The sequence below is a fragment of the Dreissena polymorpha genome, chromosome 9, assembly GCF_020536995.1.
Source record: "Dreissena polymorpha isolate Duluth1 chromosome 9, UMN_Dpol_1.0, whole genome shotgun sequence".
NCBI lineage: Eukaryota > Metazoa > Mollusca > Bivalvia > Myida > Dreissenidae > Dreissena > Dreissena polymorpha.
This window is the reverse complement of record NC_068363.1, coordinates 57,992,078-58,015,380: the sequence shown is the minus strand read 5'-3', so window position 1 is coordinate 58,015,380 and position 23,303 is coordinate 57,992,078. Positions and strand designations below refer to the sequence as shown.

Sequence of the window (23,303 nt, the reverse complement as noted above, 5' to 3'; positions counted from 1 at the left end):
TAAATGTCAAAATAACAGTTAGTTCGTGAGATATTCTTGTATTTATGTAACCCAATTCCAATATCGCAACCAATTATCATATCAAAACTTCAATATATGTATGAATATTGGTAAGATTAATATTGGCAACTTACGGTATTTACTCCAAGTTTTTGGACACGAAGTTTTTGGACACCCTCTTTTTTAGCAAAATTAATTAATTTTTGTGACTCTGAATTTTCGGACATACGGGTTTTCATCCATATTTAAAGGCTCTTAATTTTCGGACAGTATATTTTACAGCAATTTCTACAGACTTCGGCCCTGTTTTCGCTTATCTTGTGACATTTCAATCATGGATTTTTACATCGGGATTAAGGTAAAAAAACCTGCAGATTCATGACTGAGGGCAATCGACCATTACATTCGCGTAGTTGGGTAAATAACGATGTATACGTTAGAAAGAAATGGATTTACACAACAGAATTTAAAATAGTTTCGCCCAATTAGTCAGACTGTTTTCTGTTTTTACATTTTTGTTCTACATAATTTGTGGCAAGAGTTAGCAAAGCTGTAAAGTTGAAATAATTTTTTAAGCAGAAAAAGAAAAGAGTTAATCACAAGAAAATTATTGTACATTGATTTATTGCCTTTATTTGAATAAAATTTTAACATTCGGACACCTTAATTTTTGTCTCGAAATTTTCTGACACCTGTAATCTTTGAATATTTTCCGTATCTTAATTTTCGGACACCAAAAAAATTAATTATTTTTAAGTGTCCAAAAACTTAGAGTAATTACGGTATACTGTGAGGTGTTTTTCAACAGATTTACCAGATCAAAACTTTATGTAGTTGATCAAATTGTGATGATCAATAGCATACCTCTTTTTCTTTCTCCTCCATTTCTCTGGTCTTAAACTTTTTCTGCACCTCCTTGATCAGTCTGAAGGCAGTGTTCAGGTTGGAGGATGGGGCAGAGATCTCGCCAGGCTCCTTTGTGTTGGAGCTCCGATAGGTACTGGCAATATAAAGGGGATGACAGGCTTAACTGGAGCTTTGTCACAAAGGGGAGTCACAGACTTAACAGGAGCTTTGTCACAAAGGGGAGTCACAGACTTAACTAGAGCTTTGTCACATAGGGGAGTCACAGACTTAACTGGAGCTTTGTCGCATAGGGGAGTCACAAACTTAACTGGAGCTTTGTCACATAGGGGAGTCACAGACTTAACTGGGGCTTTGTCACATAGGGGAGTCACAGACTTAACTGGAGCTTTGTCACATAGGGGAGTCACAGACTAAACTGGAGCTTTGTCACATAGGGGAGTCACAGACTTAACTAGAGCTTTTTCACATAGGGGAGTCACGGACTTAACTGGAGCTTTGTCACATAGGGGAGTCACAAACTTAACTGGAGCTTTGTCACATAGGGGAGTCACAGACTTAACTGGGGCTTTGTCACATAGGGGAGTCACAGACTTAACTGGAGCTTTGTCACATAGGGGAGTCACAGACTAAACTGGAGCTTTGTCACATAGGGGAGTCACAGACTTAACTAGAGCTTTGTCACATAGGGGAGTCACAGACTTATCTGGAGCTTTGTTACATAGGGGAGTCACAGACTTAACTGGAGCTTTGTCACATAGGGGAGTCACAGACTTAACTGGAGCTTTGACACATAGGGGAGTCACAGACTTAACTGGAGCTTTGCCACATAGGGGAGTCAGAGACTTAACTGGAGCTTTGTCACATAGGGGAGTCACATACTTAACTGGGGCTTTGTCACATAGGGCCGTCACAGACTTAACTGGAGCTTTGTCACATAGGGGAGTCAGAGACTTAACTGGAGCTTTGTCACATAGGGGAGTCACAGACTTAACTGGGGCTTTGTCAAATAGGGCCGTCACAGACTTAACTGGAGCTTTGTCACATAGGGGAGTCAGAGACTTAACTGGAGCTTTGTCACATAGGGGAGTCACAGACTTAACTGGAGCTTTGTCACATAGGGGGTCACAGACTTAACTGGAGCTTTGCCACATAGGGGGTCACAGACTTAACTGGAGCTTTGTCACATAGGGGAGTCACAGACTTAACTGGAACTTTGTCACATAGGGGAGTCACATACTTTTCTGGAGCTTTGTCAAATAGGGGGTCACAGACTTAACTGGAGCTTTGCCACATAGGGGGTCACAGACTTAACTGGAGCTTTGTCACACAGGGGAGTCACATACTTAACTGGAGCTTTGTCACATAGGGGGTCACAGACTTAACTGCAGCTTTGTCACAAAGGGGTGGGGGTCAAATACTTAACTGGAGTTTTGTCACAAAGAGGGGTACACAGACCTAACTGGAGCTTTGTCACATAGGGGAGTCACAGACTTAACTGGAGCTTTGTCACATAGGAGGTCACAGACTTAACTGGAGCTTAGTCACATAGGGGGTCACAGACTTAACTGGAGCTTTGTCACATAGGGGGTCACAGACTTAACAGTAGCTTTGTTACAAAGGGGGTCACAGACTTAACTGGAGCTTTGCCACATAGGGGAGTCACAGATTTAACTGGAGCTTTGTCACATAGGGGAGTCACAGACTTAACTGGGGCTTTGTCACATAGGGGATTCACAGACTTAACTAGAGCTTTGTCACATAGGGGAGTCACAGACTTAACTAGAGCTTTGTCACATAGGGGAGTCAGAGACTTATCTGGAGCTTTGTCACATAGGGGGTCACCGACTTAACTGGAGTTTTGTCACAAAGGGGAGTCACATACTTAACTGAAGCTTTGTCACATAGGGGGGTCACAGACTTAACTGGAGCTTTGTCACATAGGGGAGTCAGAGACTTAACTGGAGCTTTGTCACATAGGGGAGTCACATACTTAACTGGAGCTTTGCCACATAGGGGGTCACAGACTTAACTGGAGCTTTGTCACAAAGGGGAGTCACAGACTTAACTGGAGCTTTTTCACATAGGGGAGTCACGGACTTAACTGGAGCTTTGTCGCAAAGGGGATAGGGGAGTCCCAGACTTAACTGGAGCTTTGTCACAAAGGGGAGTCACAGACTTAACTGGAGCTTTTTCACATAGGGGAGTCACGGACTTAACTGGAGCTTTGTCACATAGGGCCGTCACAGACTTAACTGGAGCTTTGTCACATAGGGGAGTCAGAGACTTAACTGGAGCTTTGTCACATAGGGCCGTCACAGACTTAACTGGAGCTTTGTCACATAGGGGGTCACAAACTTAACTGGAGCTTTGTTACATAGGGGGGTCACAGACTTAACTGGAGCTTTGCCACATAGGGGGTCACAAACTTAACTGGAGCTTTGTCACATAGGGGAGTCACAGACTTAACTGGAGCTTTGTCACATAGGGGGTCACAGACTTAACTGGAGCTTTGCCACATAGGGGGTCACAAACTTAACTGGAGCTTTGTCACATAGGGGAGTCACAGACTTAACTGGGGCTTTGTCACATAGGGGAGTCACAGACTTAACTAAAGCTTTGTCACATAGGGGAGTCACAGACTAAACTGGAGCTTTGTCACATAGGGGAGTCACAGACTTAACTAGAGCTTTGTCACATAGGGGAGTCAGAGACTTATCTGGAGCTTTGTTACATAGGGGAGTCACAGACTTAACTGGAGCTTTGTCACATAGGGGAGTCACAGACTTAACTGAAGCTTTGACACATAGGGGAGTCACAGACTTAACTGGAGCTTTGCCACATAGGGGAGTCACAGACTTAACTGGAGCTTTGTCACAAAGATAAGTCACAGACTTAACTGGAGCTAAGTCATATAAGGGAGTCACAGACTTAACTTGAGCTTTGTCACATAGGGGAGTCATATACTTAACTGGAGCTTTGTCACATAGGGGGTCACAGACTTAACTGAAGCTTTGCCACATAAGGGGTCACAGACTTAACTGGAGCTTTGTCACATAGGGGAGTCACAGACTTAACTGGAACTTTGTCACATAGGGGAGTCACAGACTTAACTGGAGCTTTGTCACATAGGGGGTCACAGACTTAACTGAAGCTTTGCCACATAAGGGGTCACAGACTTAACTGGAGCTTTGTCACATAGGGGAGTCACAGACTTAACTGGAACTTTGTCACATAGGGGAGTCACAGACTTAACTGGAGCTTTGTCAAATAGGGGGGGTCACAGACTTAACTGGAGCTTTGCCACATAGGGGGTCACAGACTTAACTGGAGCTTTGTCACACAGGGGAGTCACAGACTTAACTCGGGCTTTGCCACATAGGGGAGTCACAGACTTAACTAGAGCTTTGTCACATAGGGGAGTCACAGACTTAACTGGAGCTTTGTCACATAGGGGGTCACAGACTTAACAGTAGCTTTGTTACAAAGGGGGTCACAGACTTAACTGGAGCTTTGCCACATAGGGGAGTCACAGACTTAACTGGGGCTTTGTCACATAGGGGAGTCACAGACTTAACTCGGGCTTTGCCACATAGGGGAGTCACAGACTTAACTAGAGCTTTGTCACATAGGGGAGTCAGAGACTTAACTGGAGCTTTGTCACATAGGGGGTCACAGACTTAACTGGAGCTTTGTCACATAGGGGGGTCACAGACTTAACTGGAGCTTTGTCACATAGGGGAGTCACAGACTTAACTGGAGCTTTGTCACATAGGGGAGTCAGAGACTTAACTGGAGCTTTGTCACATAGGGGGTCACAGACTTAACTGGAGCTTTGCCACATAGGGGAGTCACAGACTTAACTGGAGCTTTGTCACATAGGGGAGTCAGAGACTTAACTGGGGCTTTGTCACATAGGGCCGTCACAGACTTAACTGGAGCTTTGTTACATAGGGGAGTCACAGACTTAACTGGGGCTTTGTCACATAGGGCCGTCACAGACTTAACTGGAGCTTTGTCACATAGGGGAGTCACAGACTTAACTGGAGCTTTGTTACATAGGGGAGTCACAGACTTAACTGGAGCTTTGCCACATAGGGAAGTCACAGACTTAACTGGAGCTTTGTCACATAGGGGAGTCAGAGACTTAACTGGAGCTTTGTCACATAGGGGAGTCACAGACTTAACTGGAGCTTTGTCACATAGGGGAGTCACAGACTTAACTGGAGCTTTGTCACATAGGGGGTCACAGACTTAACTGGAGCTTTGCCACATAGGGGGTCACAGACTTAACTGGAGCTTTGTCACATAGGGGAGTCACAGACTTAACTGGAACTTTGTCACATAGGGGAGTCACATACTTTTCTGGAGCTTTGTCAAATAGGGGGTCACAGACTTAACTGGAGCTTTGCCACATAGGGGGTCACAGACTTAACTGGAGCTTTGTCACACAGGGGAGTCACATACTTAACTGGAGCTTTGTCACATAGGGGGTCACAGACTTAACTGCAGCTTTGTCACAAAGGGGTGGGGGTCAAATACTTAACTGGAGTTTTGTCACAAAGAGGGGTACACAGACCTAACTGGAGCTTTGTCACATAGGGGAGTCACAGACTTAACTGGAGCTTTGTCACATAGAAGGTCACAGACTTAACTGGAGCTTAGTCACATAGGGGGGCACAGACTTAACTGGAGCTTTGTCACATAGGGGGTCACAGACGTAACGGTAGCTTTGTTACAAAGGGGGTCACAGACTTAACTGGAGCTTTGCCACATAGGGGAGTCACAGATTTAACTGGAGCTTTGTCACATAGGGGAGTCACAGACTTAACTGGGGCTTTGTCACAAAGGTGATTCACAGACTTAACTAGAGCTTTGTCACATAGGGGAGTCAGAGACTTATCTGGAGCTTTCTCACATAGGGGAGTCACAGACTTAACTAGAGCTTTGTCACATAGGGGGTCACAGACTTATCTGGAGTTTTGTCACAAAGGGGAGTCACATACTTAACTGAAGCTTTGTCACATAGGGGGGTCACAGACTTAACTGGAGCTTTGTAACATAGGGGAGTCACAGACTTAACTTGAGCTTTGTCACATAGGGGAGTCACAGACTCAACTGCAGCTTTGTCGCATAGGGGAGTCACAAACTTAACTGGAGCTTTGTCACATAGGGGAGTCACAGACTTAACTGGAGCTTTGTCAAAAAGGGGGGTCATAGACTTAACTAGAGCTTTGTCACATAGGGGAGTCACTGACTTAACTGGAGCTGTGTCAAAAAGGGGTGGGGGTCATAGACTTAACTGGAGCTTTGTCACACAGGGGAGTCACATACTTAACTGGAGCTTTGTCATATAGGGGGGTCACAGAATTAACTGGAGCTTTGTCACAAAGGGGAGTCACAGACTTAACAGGAGCTTTGTCACATAGGGGAGTCACAGACTTAACTGGAGCTTTGTCACATAGGGGAGTCACAGACTTAACTGGGGTTTTGTAACTTAGGGGAGTCACAGACTTAACTGGAGCTTTGCCACATAGGGGAGTCACAAACTTAACTGGAGCTTTGTCACATAGGGGGGTCACATACTTAACTGGAGCTTTGTCACATAGGGGAGTCACATACTTAACTGGAGCTTTGTCACATAGGGGAGTCACAGACTTAACTGGAGCTTTGTCACATAGGGGAGTCACATACTTAACTGGAGCTTTGTCACATAGGGGAGTCACATACTTAACTGGAGCTTTGTCACACAGGGGAGTCACATCCTTAACTGGAGCTTTGTCAAATAGGGGAGTCACATACTTAACAGGAGCTTTGTCACATAGGGGAGTCACAGACCCAACTGGAGCTTTCTCACATAGGGGAGTCACAAACTTAACTGGAGCTTTGTCGCATAGGGGGGGTCACAGACTTAACTGCAGCTTTGCCACATAGGGGAGTCACATACTTAACTGGAGGTTTGCCACATAGGGGAGTCACATACTTAACTGGAGCTTTGTCACATAGGGGAGTCACATACTTAACTGGAGCTTTGCCACATAGGGGAGTCACAAACTTAACTGGAGCTTTGCCACATAGGGGAGTCACATACTTAACTGAAGCTTTGTCACATAGGGGAGTCACATACTTAACTGGAGCTTTGTCACATAGGGGGTCACAGACTTAACTGGAGCTTTGTCACATAGGGGAGTCACATACTTAACTGGAGCTTTGCCACAAAGGGGGTCACAGACTTAACTGGAGCTTTGCCACATAGGGGAGTCACATACTTAACTGGAGCTTTGTCACAAAGGGGAATTACAGACCCAACTGGAGCTTTGTCACATAGGGGAGTGACATACTTAACTGGAGCTTTGTCACATAGGAGATCACAGACTTAACTGGAGCTTTGCCACATAGGGGAGTCACAGACTTAACTGAAGCTTTGTCACATAGGGGAGTGACATACTTAACTGGAGCTTTGTCACATAGGGGGTCACAGACTTAACTGGAGCTTTGCCACATAGGGGAGTCACATACTTAACTGGTGCTTTGTCACAAAGGGGAGTCACAGACCCAACTGGAGCATTGTCACACAGGGGAGTCACAGACTTAAGAGCTGTTTTTATCACAGTTTTTTTATTCAATGCACATCATGCAAAAATGTGTAATATGACATGAAGCCAAAATAGCTGAAGATCAGCAGACTTGTCAGGCCCTATCCTGTTTGATATCAAGTCATGAAGACCAGCAGACTTGTCAGGCCCTATCCTGTTTGATATCAAGTCATGAAGACCAGCAGACTTGTCAGGCCCTAGCCTGTTTGATATCAAGTCATGAAGACCAGCAGACTTGTCAGGCCCTATCCTGTTTGATATCAAGTCATGAAGACCAGCAGACTTGTCAGGCCCTAGCCTGTTTGATATCAAGTCATGAAGACCAGCAGACTTGTCAGGCCCTATCCTGTTTGATATCAAGTCATGAAGACCAGCAGACTTGTCAGGCCCTATCCTGTTTGATATCAAGTCATGAAGACCAGCAGACTTGTCAGGCCCTAGCCTGTTTGATATCAAGTCATGAAGACCAGCAGACTTGTCAGGCCCTATCCTGTTTGATATCAAGTCATGCAAGGTTTAATGGTCTCATTAGCAGAAAGGGCAGCTCCTGACCGGATTGTGCAGATGAAAAGGCTTATCTGGAGCTACACTGGCCGCATATAGCAAAAAACACATTTTCGTATTATGTGGCTAACATGCAAACAAGACAATGCTAAGCCTTTCTGGCTCTCATGGAATTTATTATCTCCATCCTCACACCATAAAAGCTTGTCACACTGTTACATAGGGTCCTATTTGCATATGGTAGGTTCTGGTTGAGTCATGGTATCTTGTCGAGTCGTGTAATAGAGATGTGTGAAATTACGTGAATAATCCCAAATTATGCAGTCGTTACAGAAATAAGTTTTGACCAGGTCACCATTGTTTTGCTTATCAAAAACGTGACTTTTTTTTTTTAATTCATCAGAGCTCTCATCAAATATTTCCTCTTTTATAAATTGTTCATGAAGTGTTCCTAAGTAACACAAAATTGTTTATTTATGAGTATTTTTCATACTACATTGTCTGTTGACATTTTTTCACAAGAAATTAACCTCCTCTGCAATGTCAGATTTAAGGCTATTAATGGTATGCAAATCTTGAAATTTGCCTAGCCAATCAGAAAACACGGCTCAACAACATAACATTTTCAACATGGCGGTTTGACACTATCAAGAAAATCAATTAATTATTATTATTACAGACGATAAACATTTTGAAACAAGAAACTGTCAGAGACGGGTGATGCTCCCCAAAGTTTTTTTTTGTCACAATATTGCACTATATATTCAGATAAAAGGAAATGTCTTGAGGGCACAGTAGTTGGGGGGACAATAATTGTTTTATATAAAATTTCAAAGGGCCATCACTCTGTGAAAAATCATCCGACCAGAACCCGCTGATAATATGCACATCTCCTCTTGGTAGTGAAGCTTCCCATAGAGCTTCATTGAATTCCGGTCATTAGTTGCTAAGAAATAGCCCGGACAAGAATTGCACTATATGTACTGTTAATGGAAAATTTCAAAGGGCCATAATTCTGTGAAAAATCATCCGACCAGAACCCGCTGATAATATGCACATCTCCTCTTGGTAGTGAAGCTTCCCATAAAGTTTCATTGAATTCCGGTCATTAGTTGCCGAGAAATAGCCCGGACAAGAATTGCACTATATGTACAGTTAATGGAAAATTTCAAAGGGCCATAATTCTGTAAAAAATCCTCTGACCAGAACCCGCTGATAATATGCACATCTCCTCTTTGCAGTGAAGCTTCCCATAAAGTTTCATTGAATTCCGGTCATTAGTTGCTGAGAAATAGTCCGAACAAAAATTGTGCACGGACAGACGAAGCGGCGACTATATGCTCCCCCCCAAAAAATTTTGGGGGGGAGCATAAAAACGCAACAAATATTAAGATTTAAGATTCATAATTATGTTTATAATTATTCATAGTCATATATTTATAAAATATTTGTGATGTAACTACTTAATGAAAATTACCTACGACTCAACAAGCATAATTCAAAGAAAGCCCATTGGCAATTCTCGTGTTTAGGAATGAATTAACCCCCACCACCTCCTGTATATCAACAGGCCCACAGTGGTCTGAGTAGGTTTGTGCTAAGAAAGCAGAATTAGTTGTTAATTAGAACGGTTTTCAGTTGTTTGAAAATCAGCCCTCTTTTTAAAATAAAGGTAAAGGTCTTTTTTATTATAGTGTCACCCCTATTGAAAGGGCCAGCCAATTTGGCTTATGTGACACCTTTGCGTGTATACCATGTACCTCTCAACTCCTATCACTATACCAGGCGCCATGGGGATAGAAGTCGGTAACCATTCATGTTTAACGCTCGCGGCTCACGAGCCGGCCATATCGGAACAAGTCCCATGACAAACATACATCTTTCGACAAACGCTCGCCATGGGGCTCGAACCTTTGACCTCCCGATCCCTAGGCGGACCCCTTATCCACTATGCCACAGCGATTGGTTATATCGATATATTGTCAGACATATTTTTAACCAATTTAAGAATTTAAAAACTGATTAGAGATTTCAGAGTCACTGGCTATTTTGGCTACTGGTAGCGCCACCATGGTCTGAAGACTTACATCTCCTTAAGGAAGGTGGCGTCGGGCTGAGGGAAGAGATTGCCCTCATTTCTGCCAAGAGCCGACCCTGGGTGGAAGAAGTTCACACGCAGGTATGTGTAGTCACCCTCTACAGACTGGCTGATGTTCTGGAAAAAACGTGCGTGTGCGTAAAGTGTTGTCCCAGATTGCGGACTGCAAAGGCTTATCAGGGACTGCACTTTCTGCTTTTATGGACTTTGTCGTTTAAAGAAGTCTCTTCCAGATGAAATTTCAGTCTAGGCCGAAAGTGTCGCCCCTGATGGCATATGTGGACTGCAGAAGCAAACTTAGGACTACATTTTACACACGTGTATTAAGTTTCATTCTACCAGAATGAGGCTGATATATGTAACATGTCCAATTAAATGAAATTGTTCAGTCTGCACATGCTGATCCAGAATAACATTTTCCACTTCCACTTTTGGTATTCTTGTTTCTTTTTTTAAAACAAATGCACTGTTTTTATCTATATCAAGCATGTGCGAACTTCATGTAACAAACAAATTATAGCTTCACAGTGTCAAATATTTATGAAAATTTCATCATTACCCCCATGGCTATTTCACAAGAACTCATACAAATGTTTGAGAATAGCATTTGCTTTTTTGCTCAATTGGGAAAAGTACCGGTGTCGTAACAATAAAGAAAAAATTGCGGGAAAAAAAGATATTGGGAAAATAAAATCTTCAGAGTTGGAATTGTGGGTCTTTCAAATTGCTTGGCATAAATTGCACAAACAAATTCAAATATTCATTTATATGCACTTTGGTTTGAAATGTTCAGTTTCAGTGCTCATTTTATTTGTTCACTTGCATTGCACTTCTGGAACAAAATTGACGAAATTTTCCTTCCTTGTGAGATTTTTGGAAATGTTGTAGTATTTCTTTGATTGCAAAAGTACCTTTTACGGGTTCTTTATTAATAAGGAAAACAAATCACTGAAGGGTTAGCTTGAAACAATCGTATCTGATAATCAAGTCAGAACATATGAACAGCCTCATGCTAAAGCCTACATTACCAGTCCATCATTTGGTACCATGTGGGCATAATCTCATATACAGGCATCTAACAACTTACCTTCACCGTGGAGATGTGGAATGGAGTGGGTAGCCCAAATATGGGCAAGATAATGGTCTCATACTTCTTGTCTGAAAGCATCAAACAAATCACAATTCAAAGAATAATAAGAAAGTCAATTGCCATATAAGATGACAAAATTGTGCACTGCTTAAAAAGAATAACAAGAAAGCATTAAGTACATTGTCATAGAAGATGGTAAAAATAAATGTGCACCACTTAAAAAGAATAATGAGAAAGCATTTAGCCCATTATCAAAGAAGATGGCAAATGTGTACACCACTTAAAAAGAATAATAAGAAAGCATTTAGCCAATTGCCATATAAGTTGGCAAAATTATACACCACTTAAGAATAACAAGAAAGCATTAATTCAATTGTCATATAAGATGGCAAAATTGTGCACTGCTTAAAAAGAATAATAAGAAAGCATTAATTCTATTGTCATAGAAGATGGCAAAATTATGCACTGCTTAAAAAGAATAACAAGAAAGCATTAATTCCATTGTCATATAAGATGGCAAAATTGTGCACTGCTTAAAAAGAATAACAAGAAAGCATTAATTCCATTGTCATATAAGATGGCAAAATTGTGCAATCCTTAAAAAGAATAATAAGAAAGCATTAATTCCATTGTCATATAGAAGATGGCAAAAATGTGCACCACTTGAAAAGAATAACAAGAAAGCAGATGATAGATTGAAATACAGAAATGGCAAAATTGTGCATGGCTTATATCTATGATCATCTACTTGTAACTAGACGGTTCCGATTAAGATTTTTCTTAACAAAAGCTCCAGTTGCTTATCTCATCAAACAAATAATTGACATAAAATCAAATTGCTTCTATCACATAAGCTATTTCCCTTACCAACAAACAACTTCAGTTCCCGCACTTCTGTCTCATTGGGCAAATGTGAAATACTCTTGTAAGAGACATTGGATTTACGCAGTCTGAAAGTATTTAAATGATGCAATTAAAAACAAGTTTTAGAGAATTCATATGACCTTGGACTGGGGAAAAATGAGTCAAATTGGCTTTAGGCAACACTGTTATCCCTACTTCTTTACTGCCCAAATATGTGTGACATTTTTATTACACTGTTAATTTTACATTAACATTTATCACGACATGGATAAAGTTTGAGAGAAATGTACTCCAAACTTTTAAACCCTTTACTATTTTTATGTGTTTGTAGTCCCTTAGAAAATCAAATAAAATTGAAAACAGTTTTTAAAAGATTCCAAGTTAAAAGGCCTCATTTCCAACCCTCAGATATTGATGATCAGCAAACAGCATGAAACTGTCAGTGTGTTACTCTGGTTTTATACAGGCTGCATATTCATAGCCAGTTTCATTTTGAGAGTATGAGAGTCAATTGGTTAATTATTATATACATTTTGTTCAATATCATCAAATTGTCAGAATGTGATGAGCAAATTGAAGCATTTTTTACTTTTAGAAATTGAAAAAGGCATCCGTTATGTTTATCATCCCTCTCAGGCAGTTTTCCCACAATATTTAAGACTGAGTTTATATATATTTAAGCATACTCCTCAGTCTGTAATCCCCCACTGTTTATACTCATCACATTTTATTTTCCAGTACATACTATTTATCAACCTACCATTTGAAATTCCCTGACTGTTTGAGACAAGGCAGGTACTCATAACCTTACTGGCCAGAGTTTATTCCCTCACTGTTTGAGATAAGTTTACAGTACTGTACCTACTTTTTAACCGTTATCACAACCCCAACCCAGTCTATAGACTGAGCTTCCAATTCCTACATTTTAAAGCACCCCACCCCAGTCTTTAGACTGAGTTCCTGGTACCTACTTTTTCCCATCCCCTCCAGTCTGTATTCCCCGCAATCTCTCCCTGGCCTCCTCGTTCAGCCGGTGAGCCAACTCCTTCTGGTGTTTGAGTCTCTTTTCCTCTGTTGTAGCATCCGGCTGTGAAAGGAGATATTCGAGGAAATATACTGTGCAAGGCGCGTTCTTCACAAAAATACCCAAGTTATATCTTAATTTATGCTAAACCCAAGTGAAATACCAAGATAACATAGCCCACGAGGTTCCTTAAATTTATATAAGATTTACTTATAGGATATCAGCTTTAGAGTGTAACAACATCAATTCAATTCCCTTACTAAAATAAGCACAAGGCCATAAACACTGAACAGGTAAAATTTATCTGTTCAAACCTGCCCAGATTCTCAGAATTATACTGTTCAGATTGTAAAGTTTTCTAGCAGTTAAGCAATTGTACAAGAATTGCTTGGCAAACTGCTGACTTGTATAATAAACCAATCAAAAAGAGGATCTCAATGTGAACCTTACCTAATACTTTGTACCATAGACATTTGTAATTTTTGTCCGATAATGATAATCGTTTTTGAAAATGTTTTCAACAAATTTGCCAGTGCAACATACATCTTAACCTAACCCATTTTTTACCAACATTTGTTGAAATAATGTAATAATAACATGAATTCCCAGCCTCGCCACAACACTTTACCCTAGTTCGGTTTTCTAGTTCTGCATTCCCCTCCCCGGCATTTCCATGGCGGCCTCTTGTCTATTTAACCAATCAAAAAGCAGATATACATCGAAAATTTAATTATTTTTCTATACCATTTTAAAAATTGGACATTTGTCCCCCATTAAGAATCATTTTTGAAAATGGGTCCAACAAATCTTCATGTGCATCATAAATCACAGCTAGACCCATTTTCTTGCCAATATTTATGGAAATAATGTGGTAATATTATGAATTCATGGTCTCCCCAGAACACCTTACCCTAGTTCTGTTCTCCAGTACAGCATTCCTGCGTCCCCTGCCCAACATTTCCGGGGCTGCCTCCTTCTCTTCCTCCTCATTGTCCTCTTCTTCCACTTCATCCTCATCCTTCAGGAAGATGCCAACATGCTTCCAGCGCTTCTTTGAGTTTGTCAACACTGACGCTGGAGAGTCCTGAAGTGATTATATAGATATAGGCATAGTGAAACGAAAATCAAGGAACATTTACAATAGTTTCTAGTTAAAATGCACTAGAACTGCACTTTCATAAATGATTGCCAAAAAAAAAAACACCCACTAAAACTGTTCTCAGAATACAACCAAATAACAGATTTTGAGAACATATTTGAACTTTGCTCTGGGAAAACAAGACTGAAAGCATGTGCGCTAAGTGTCGTCCCAGTTAAGCCTGTACGCACAGGCTAATCAGGGACATATTTTGCTTTGATGTTTTTTTTGTTTGAAGAAAATCTCTTCTTTGTGAATATTCCAGATGAAGCCGAAAGTGTTATCACTGATAAGTCTGTGGGAACTGCACAGGCTTATCTGGGGCGACACTTTACCACATGCATTAAACCTTGTTAACCCAGAGTTGAGTGGCACTCCATTTAATTCAAGCAATTACAAATGACTATGCACATATATTAGAATCATTGTGAACATTTTATAGACATTTGTTTAACTAGAGCGTTTTAACAATTGTGACTAATACCCTTGCACCACTTGGCCAGGTATGTTCAATGGCAATTAACTCAGATGAAAAGCGTCTTGCCCTTCATTGTGATAACAAATGTAAAGTTTCAAACATAATGCTTAAGAAATAAGGAAGCAGTGTTCTCCACATTTACAGCTGAACTGCTTTATATCACACTTGCATTTGTTAAATATTTCTTATCAGTTGAAATCTACTCCTGACCTTTTAAATTCTTATTTTATATAAAAACTGTTGTCTCAATTCAAATTATCGTTAATATCAAAGTGGTTTTCTTCCAAAGGCTTGTTGAAATGTACACAAAGCTACCAGCTGATATTGTCACATATTGCAAAGGTGTCAACACCCATTTTGTAAAAATTATACAATGTTTATTAAATTAAATATAATACTTGCTTGAAATAGGCTCATTTAAAGTATACACTATTAATATTTTATAGAATTATAAGTATGTTGGAATAAATATGTCTGACATCTACATTTGGGAATGTCCAACCACTGACATCTTGACTTCATTTGTGTTCTCCTTCAGACTTTGAGATAGATTTTCAGATATATTTTACGTAGACAAACTGACCAGTCAATGGACAAAGTGACTCCAATATACTCACTCACTGCAGGGAATAAATATAGGCATAAACAAAAGAAACTCCAAAAACATTTTCAAGAGAAAATTGTCTGGTAATTTATTTAAGGCAAATCATTCCAATTGCCTTAAATCACTGAAATGGATTTTAAATTTTAGATTTGCAGGACATTTAACTCTTCCAGAGCTGGAACCGAATTTTGAAGGCCTTTGCAAACAGTTTGGATCCAGATGAGACACCACAGAACGTGGCATCTCATCAGGATCCAAACTGTTTGCTATTCTGATAGTATTCTTTGAAAAAAATCAAAGAAAATGCTAATTTTAGAAATTCAGCAGACGACATTTTTGCAGACAACAAATTTCCCAGCATGCAAAGGGTTAATATATGTGAGCCTCACTCTGGGGCTTAATGCATGTCTGAAGTGCCGTCCCTGATTAGACTGATCAGCCCTCTTTTGATAAGACAAGACATCTTTATATTCTTTTCAACGATAAATACCATAAAGCAGAAAGTGTGGTATCTGATTAACCTGCGCATACTTCACAGGCTAATCTGGGATGAAACTTTATGCACATGAATTAAACCCTGCTTTTCCATAAAAAGCTCATTTACTTCAGGCAAGACTTAAATCTGCAACATTTTGCTAATATGGAAGGCATGTAAGCACTGAAATTATACCTCATTTACAAGCACCGTGTCGCCAATAAACAAAGCGTACGTCTTGCCAGCAGCATCTTTGCTCTCCTTGTTGGCCAGATCCGAGAAACCAACGTTTACATTGAATGTCATGCCTGAAACAGGGTTACTGTGAAATTAAACAATTCGGAACATTTGAGAAATGTTTTTTAGGTTTGAGATCTTGCACTCTTTCAATCTCATTCCAATGAAGTATAAATTACAATATTAGGATCATCTAAAGGCTCAAACATAAAATTGAATTGAACAACTTAAAACGGAGATGACTACTCACATCGTGGTCTATTTCTTATTTGCACAATTTATGAGTGAACACAATTTTTAACTGTATGGTCTATAATTATACAATTATGTCAATAAATTAAAAGCAATCATAAAACTGAGTTAGAAAAATGAAAAAAATCTTAAGTTATACCGATTTTACCATGTAAAGTGGGCCCCAAGTATAACGTGCAGGTTGTTTTTCAATGCAAAAATGGAGAAAAAATATTTCAAGCCAATGAAACTACCAAATCAGACCCAAAATGGCCGCCATTTTACTATTGCACAATCAAATAATCTGGGTCATTGGAAAGCTTAATTAAGCATTCAAAAGGGGAAGCGTCATTATGATAAGGAGCATTCATTTAGTAACATCCTGTGGAAGCCACATCATTTTCAAAGCTGCAATTTCATCATACTTTCTCTTAAAAACCATCAGCAGATATTGAATTTAGATTGTCTTATGACCCATAATGTGTGTTTTGAAATGCGAAGGCAAACTGTGTCACTAGCATACCTTTCTTTGCTACAACATCGCTCATGCTGGTGATGAGCAGAGCTCCCTCCCTGAACTCCAGGCCCATGGCAAAGCCAATAGTTTTTGTCATCTTGTCAAGCAGACTTGATTGCTTCGTCTTCACTATCTTGACAGCTGCCTCAAATACTGAGCCGAGTTTGGCACCTGGAAATGAACTTCTGATTTAGACAAAGTATTTTAAAGGGGTTATTTCATTTATACTTACATATATCATTTCATTCATCACTCATTTGAAGCACATTGAACAAAAGACAGAGTTGCACAATTTTTTTTGTAGTGTTGGAGAGGTAGTTATTTAAAACAAAGAACATATTTTGATGGTGAATTGCATTACATGCTGCAATTAGGAATCCATGACATATTATGGATAACAATTTGTTTGTGCCAAAATCTGAGAAACTGGGCTGAATGCATGTGCAAAAGTGTTGTCGCCGATAAGCCTGTGTAGACTGTGCATGGTTACCTGGGGCAACACTTCACACACATGCATGCACCATGATCATTGGGGCCATGATGGTGTGCATTCAACGCTTTTGATTTTAGAAATACTATGGGAAAACAGGCCTTAAAGCACGTGCATAGTGTTGTCCTAGATTAGCCTGTGCAGTCAGCCCACCACTAATTAGGGAAGACACTTTCCCCTAACATGGAATATTTTGTTGAAAAGAAATCCCTTCTGCTCGAAAATCCAGTTTAGGTGAAAAGTGTTGTTCCTGATAAGCCTGTGCACAGGCTACTCCAGGCAAACACTTTACCCACATGCTCTTCATATTCCACCTACCATGCGTGAGTGTTTTCAATATCTCCTCTTCGACCTCCAACAGCAGCTCATAGCACTCCTTCATCTTGTCGTTGGGGTCCACCATAATGGTGCGCACAATGTTGGAGCAGTAGGACTTGTAGCGCAGGCCCATGCTGCAGATGATCGTGCCAAAATGGAGGTTGTCATCAGAACTGAAACGTACAATAACCTTTTTTTAAAACCATTTTGGAATGGGTTTGTGGCACTTCGAATTTTGAAAAATCAGGTCGTTTTGAGTCAAATTGGGACATTATCGATGTTTGTTTGCTTACAAATATTTATAGTGGAGGTTGTAATCAGAACTAAAACACACATACATTTTATAAAATCATTTTGAAATGGGTTCGTGGCACTTTGGATTTGGAAAAATATCGTCGTTTTGACTAAAATAGGGACATTGTTTGTTTGCTCACAAATTCTTCATAGTGTTGGCTGTCATCAGAACTAAAATACATGATAACCCTTTCCTGCTCAAACAAGCTTTTTAACACATTTTTAGTCCCTTATAAGATAAAATTTAAGACCTTTCTTACTATATTCAAGTATTAAAGGCTTCATTTGCAGCCCTTTAGTACTAATGAGCGGCCAACATCAGTTCTATACATTATTGCAGGCTGTTCTGGTTATATGCTGGTTGCATATAGCCATTTCACTATGTTTCTGAGTTGAAAGGGGTACTAATTTTTTTGTTTTATAAGTTACAGTCTCTGCCTTGATTGGTATAAGCACGGTGGACCATAAAATTGGAAACAAGAGGGCCATGATGGCCCTGAATCGCTCACCTGACTAACCTAATACAATCCCAACCCAGTTTTCATCAAGATAAACATTCTGACCAAATTTCATAAAGATTGCATGAAAACTGTGACCTCTATTGTCTACACAAGGTTTTTCTAATATTTGACATATTGACCTAGTTTTTGACCCCAGGTGACCCAAATGCAATCCCAACACAGATTTCATCAAAATAAACATTCTGATCAAATTTTATAAAAATTGGATAAAAACTGTGACCAGTCTATTGTTTACACAAGGTTTTTCTATTATTTGACATAGTGACCTAGTTTTTGACCCCAGATGACCAAAATACAATCCCAACCCAGATTTCATCAACACCCCTACCAAGTTACTCCCAGGACGGCTAGATTTTAGCCATCGGCTTATCTGAAGAACTAATTAGTGTTAACTGTTCTGTGGCCATAAAGCACACTCCCCTGTCAGGCTGACAACAGCCTGCTTGGCGATAATAAATGAACCCATGTGTTGTATCTGGCCAAATGTGAATCTGCTGCAACATGTTTCAAAGAGTTATTGACTAGTGTAATTAGCAGTTGTGAAAAATATTAATAGCCAATAAACATTTATTTTGATTTTTTGGATATGTATAAAACAGGTAAGCATGAAATTTGTTAGTAAAATAATTTTATGTTCACCTTTGTTAGATTTTAAATTTGACATGTAACAAGCACCGAACATGTAATATGAAATGATTGAAATAAAAACTAATAGATGTTATACATGATTTTAAAAGATAGTTTTCTTTACTCTTTCAGATTGACAACAAAAATGACTTTTCATATTCCATCAGTGAGGGACCTTAGAATAGTTTTTGACGAAAATGATTCAGAATATATTATCTTTGATGAGTTCAAAGCATTTCTAAAAAGCAATAAGTGTGGAGATGAACCAGCAATTAAAAGTGGCAACATTTTCAGATGGTTGAAAGGAAAGGATCACCGTGTAAAAAGTGTTGAAGTAAAACCTTCACTTAAACTGGAGAGCATAGTGCAATACTGTATGTCATATAGCAACACATATGAAGTGTGTAGACAGGCTTCGAAGGAAATTAAGGGGATTTTAGTTTAACAGTCAGAGGAAACCCCCATTACATCTACAAAAGAGATATACAAACATACATGTATAGCTAATGTTGATTTTCTTTCTACAGTCCTTTTGTCGGAACTTAAAATTGAGGAAAGTGACATTACAACATTAAATTCATTTTACAAAAATGACTTTACTGAAGAAAGCTGGAGGAAAACATGTTTGTTTGAAATGCATTTTATAAGAGAAGGAGATTTTAAAATTGAAAGTGATACATATGAGACAACAATTATGAAGAAAAACTAAATTCTTATCCGAAATGCAACAGGCGCACCAACTTGCCGGGGCGATAATCGAGCAGTTAAGAAATGAAATTTTGGAAAGAACAAAGCAACGGGAGCATGTTAAAATGGGTGAGCGAATATGTATCAGTGGAAAAAATACACGCAATCCTTCTATTATTGAGTCACAAGTGATGAATGCAATGCCTGACCAGTGCTTTTTGAATTCAATTGTATTGTCTGATTGTACCAGTCACTGTACGCATAATAAGTCGTTACATGTTTATGCAGACATTTCAGAAGACAGCCAGGCTTCCATTCCTGATATTAAGACTATTATATCATCACATGTAAAAACAAACCACATGGAAACGTGTTCAGAATTTGTGTGTTTTTCTGGATCTATAAAAAAGTATGAATACTCTTCAGGGGAATACATGCGTTTTAAATTGCGAGATGATTTTCTGTCCGGAAGACTAAATGAATATGTTTTGTATCATTGGATATCTTATGATTGTGACACAGATTCTATCTTTGAAGATACTGATGAAACATGGCAATGTTGCTATGATAAACCTCAAACAAAGCCATTGTCCACAAAATCATTTAATATGCTCTCGGAGTGGTATATTGAAACTCCTCTTGTTTGCCAAATTCTGTTTGAAATATTCATCAACCAAAGGTCACTTAAAAGAGCAGAAGACATCAAACAGTTCTTGAAACAGATATACAAGGTAACACATGCAATATGACAGTTTCTTGAATATTTTAAACGAAAGGTATTGTGAAATTCTTCAAGACAAAAGCACACAGGAACTGTCGATGAATTATCATTCCCTGTCAGCAGTATTTAATTTGACGTCAGCAAGAGGGCTGAGGAATATTTAATTGTTTACCTCTGAATAATTTGATAATTATGTGTAATGGAAAATATCTGCATTATAATTTTATATAACATAATTATAATTATGCTCTGAGATCATTACATACTCTTCGCGTATATATACTTTCCATAGTTTCCACCTTGTTTAATTAACATCAATTTATATGTTGTTCAATTCAATAATAAACTATGTACACGTTCTAATCTGTTCTTTAAATTTTAATCCATCATTCAAATACAAGCACGATGCTCTTTATTAAAATGTGCTTTAGTTAATTAATATTAACTCTTTGATACCTATTAAAATGCATGCCCCTGTATTTTTCTACAATCAAATGTTTAACGCTACTATTCCATCTGTCCATATCCGCATCCGTATACGCAAACAAAAATAGAACCAGTTGAAATGCACTGCGCTTATTCCATTCCTCCGCATCCGCATATCCGCATGGGCAATAGGCGTCCGCAAAAAAATGCTTAAGTGAGCATTCTAATGCGGACAAGATACGGAAGGCATTTAGAACCATCAGCAAAGCTGTCATCTCAAAAATCAACTTAAAAACTAATAAAATTCGTGGAAAATTACCCGTAATTATACAACCAACGCAGTTCTGCATATGATTTCACTTCAAATGTCTGGAAAAGCATAGCCAAGGCACTAGAAGAAGATATTTCAGGTATTTACCATTTGTATTCTTTTACAGGCAGAATGATGATTTGTACCTTATATCTACTTAAATTCACGCTTGTCCTTCATAATAAGTATCTCAATTATAATTTTCAGTTTTATCCATATATTTTTGTTCCCAAAAAAGAAAGATACGTTCATGTTATCACTTCCAACAGTGATCAGTGTTTCACACCACTTTGATAATGACCCCTGAACAGTTAAAAAGATTAGCCCTGATCTTGTTGAATCTATGGAGAAAGGAGTAACCGAGTAGGACTGTCAAGACAAACATTCTGACCAAATTTCATGAAGATTGGATGAAAACTGTGACCTCTATTGTCTACACCAGGTTTTTCTATTATTTTAACTAGTGACCTAGTTTTTGACCCAAGATGACCCAAATACAATCCCAACCCAGATTTCATCAAGATAAACATTCTGTCCAAATTTCATAATGATTGGATGAAAACTGCGACCTCTATTGTCTATACAAGGTTTTTCTATTATTTCACCTAGTGACCTAGTTTTTTACCTAGTGACCTAGTGTTTGGCCCCAGATGACCAAAATACAATCCCAACCCAGATTTCATCAAGACAAACATTCTGACCAAATTTCATAAAGATTGGATGAAAACTGTGACCTCAACTGTCTACACAAATTGTTGACGGTTTTTCTATTATTTGACCTAGTGACCTAGTTTTTTACCTCAGAGGACACAAATACAATGCCACCTCAGATTTCATCAAGATAAACATTCTGACCAAATTTCATAAAGATTGGATGAAAACTGCGACCTCTATTGTCTACACAAGGTTTTTCTATTATTTGACCTAGTTTTTGACCTAGTGACCTAGTTTTTGACCCCATATGACCCAAATACATTCCCAAGCCAGATTTCATCAAGATAAACATTCTGACTAAATTTAATAAAGATTGGCTGAAAACTGCGACCTCTATTGTCTACACAAGGTTTTTCTATTATTTGACCTAGTTTTTGACCTAGTGACCTAGTTTTTGATCCCAGATGACCCAAATACAATCCCAACCCAGATTTGATCAAGATAAACATTCTGACCAAATTTCATAAAGATAGGATGAAAACTGTGACCTCTACTGTCTACACAAACAAATTGATGATGGACAAACACACACGCATGCACGCACATACGGACGCCGGACATCACACGGTCACATAAGCTCACCATGTCACTTCGTGACACGTGAGCTAAAAATAAAACAATATTAAAATTATGATAAAGAACAGTATAGCAATTTTCAATAGTGAATGTTTAAATGCTTTCTAAAATGTATATTATAAAGTGCTAGGGAATTAAATTGATGTAAAATAAAGTCAATAATTAGTTTGACCTCAAAAATATGACATAGACATTTAGCTAAAGTTTGATGAAAATCCTTTAATTGGTAAATTAGAAATGCACCACACAACAAAACAAGAGTGCCAAACTGTCACAAGATACGCCCGTTCGAAGGTTTTGGACACCATGCTCAATGCTTGAAATGCACTAAGTGACCTCAAGACCTAGTTATTGACTTGGCATGACCCATATTTGAACTTGACCTAGATATCATTTAGATGTAACATCTGACTAAATTTGGTGAAGATCAGATGAAAACTACTTCAATTAGAGAGCGGACACCATGCTAAATGCTTTAAATGCACCATGTGACCTCGTTTTTGACCGGGCATGACCCATATTCGAACTTGACCTACATATCATCTAGACACAACTTGTAACCAAATTAGGTGAAGATCAGATGAAAACTACTTCAATTAGAGAGCGGACACCATGCTAAATGCTTGAAATGCACTAAGTAACCTCGTGACCTAGTTTTTGACCTGGCATGACCCATATTTAAACCTGACCTACATATCATATAGACACAACTTTTGACCAAATTTGGTGAAGATCGGGTGAAAACTACTTCATTTAGAGAGCGGACACCATGAAATCCTTGAAATGCACTAAGTGACCCCATGACCTAGTTTTTGACCCGGCATGACCCATATTCCAACTTGGCCTAGATATTGTCTAGACTCAACTTCTGAGCAAGTTTGGTGAAGATTGGATGAAAA

At 39.1% G+C, this 23,303-nt stretch overlaps 1 protein-coding gene across 2 annotated transcripts in view; it reads right to left on the bottom strand.

Moving 5' to 3' along the window:
• The window catches only part of LOC127845783 (FACT complex subunit SPT16-like), a 46,143-nt gene that overhangs the window by 9,625 nt on the left and 13,215 nt on the right, over window positions 1-23,303 (bottom strand). The window contains exons 8-17 of one of the 2 annotated variants that reach the window (XM_052376921.1): window positions 17,529-17,701; window positions 16,727-16,891; window positions 15,931-16,043; window positions 13,951-14,124; window positions 13,669-13,728; window positions 12,988-13,103; window positions 12,020-12,102; window positions 11,150-11,220; window positions 10,052-10,179; window positions 865-1,000 (exon numbers count right to left, since the gene is read on the bottom strand). In XM_052376921.1, the coding sequence (XP_052232881.1) occupies window positions 865-1,000; window positions 10,052-10,179; window positions 11,150-11,220; window positions 12,020-12,102; window positions 12,988-13,103; window positions 13,669-13,728; window positions 13,951-14,124; window positions 15,931-16,043; window positions 16,727-16,891; window positions 17,529-17,701 (1,219 nt within the window). The remainder of the gene's footprint in view (window positions 1-864; window positions 1,001-10,051; window positions 10,180-11,149; window positions 11,221-12,019; window positions 12,103-12,987; window positions 13,104-13,668; window positions 13,729-13,950; window positions 14,125-15,930; window positions 16,044-16,726; window positions 16,892-17,528; window positions 17,702-23,303) is intronic. The other variant, XM_052376922.1, reaches the window with a different exon arrangement.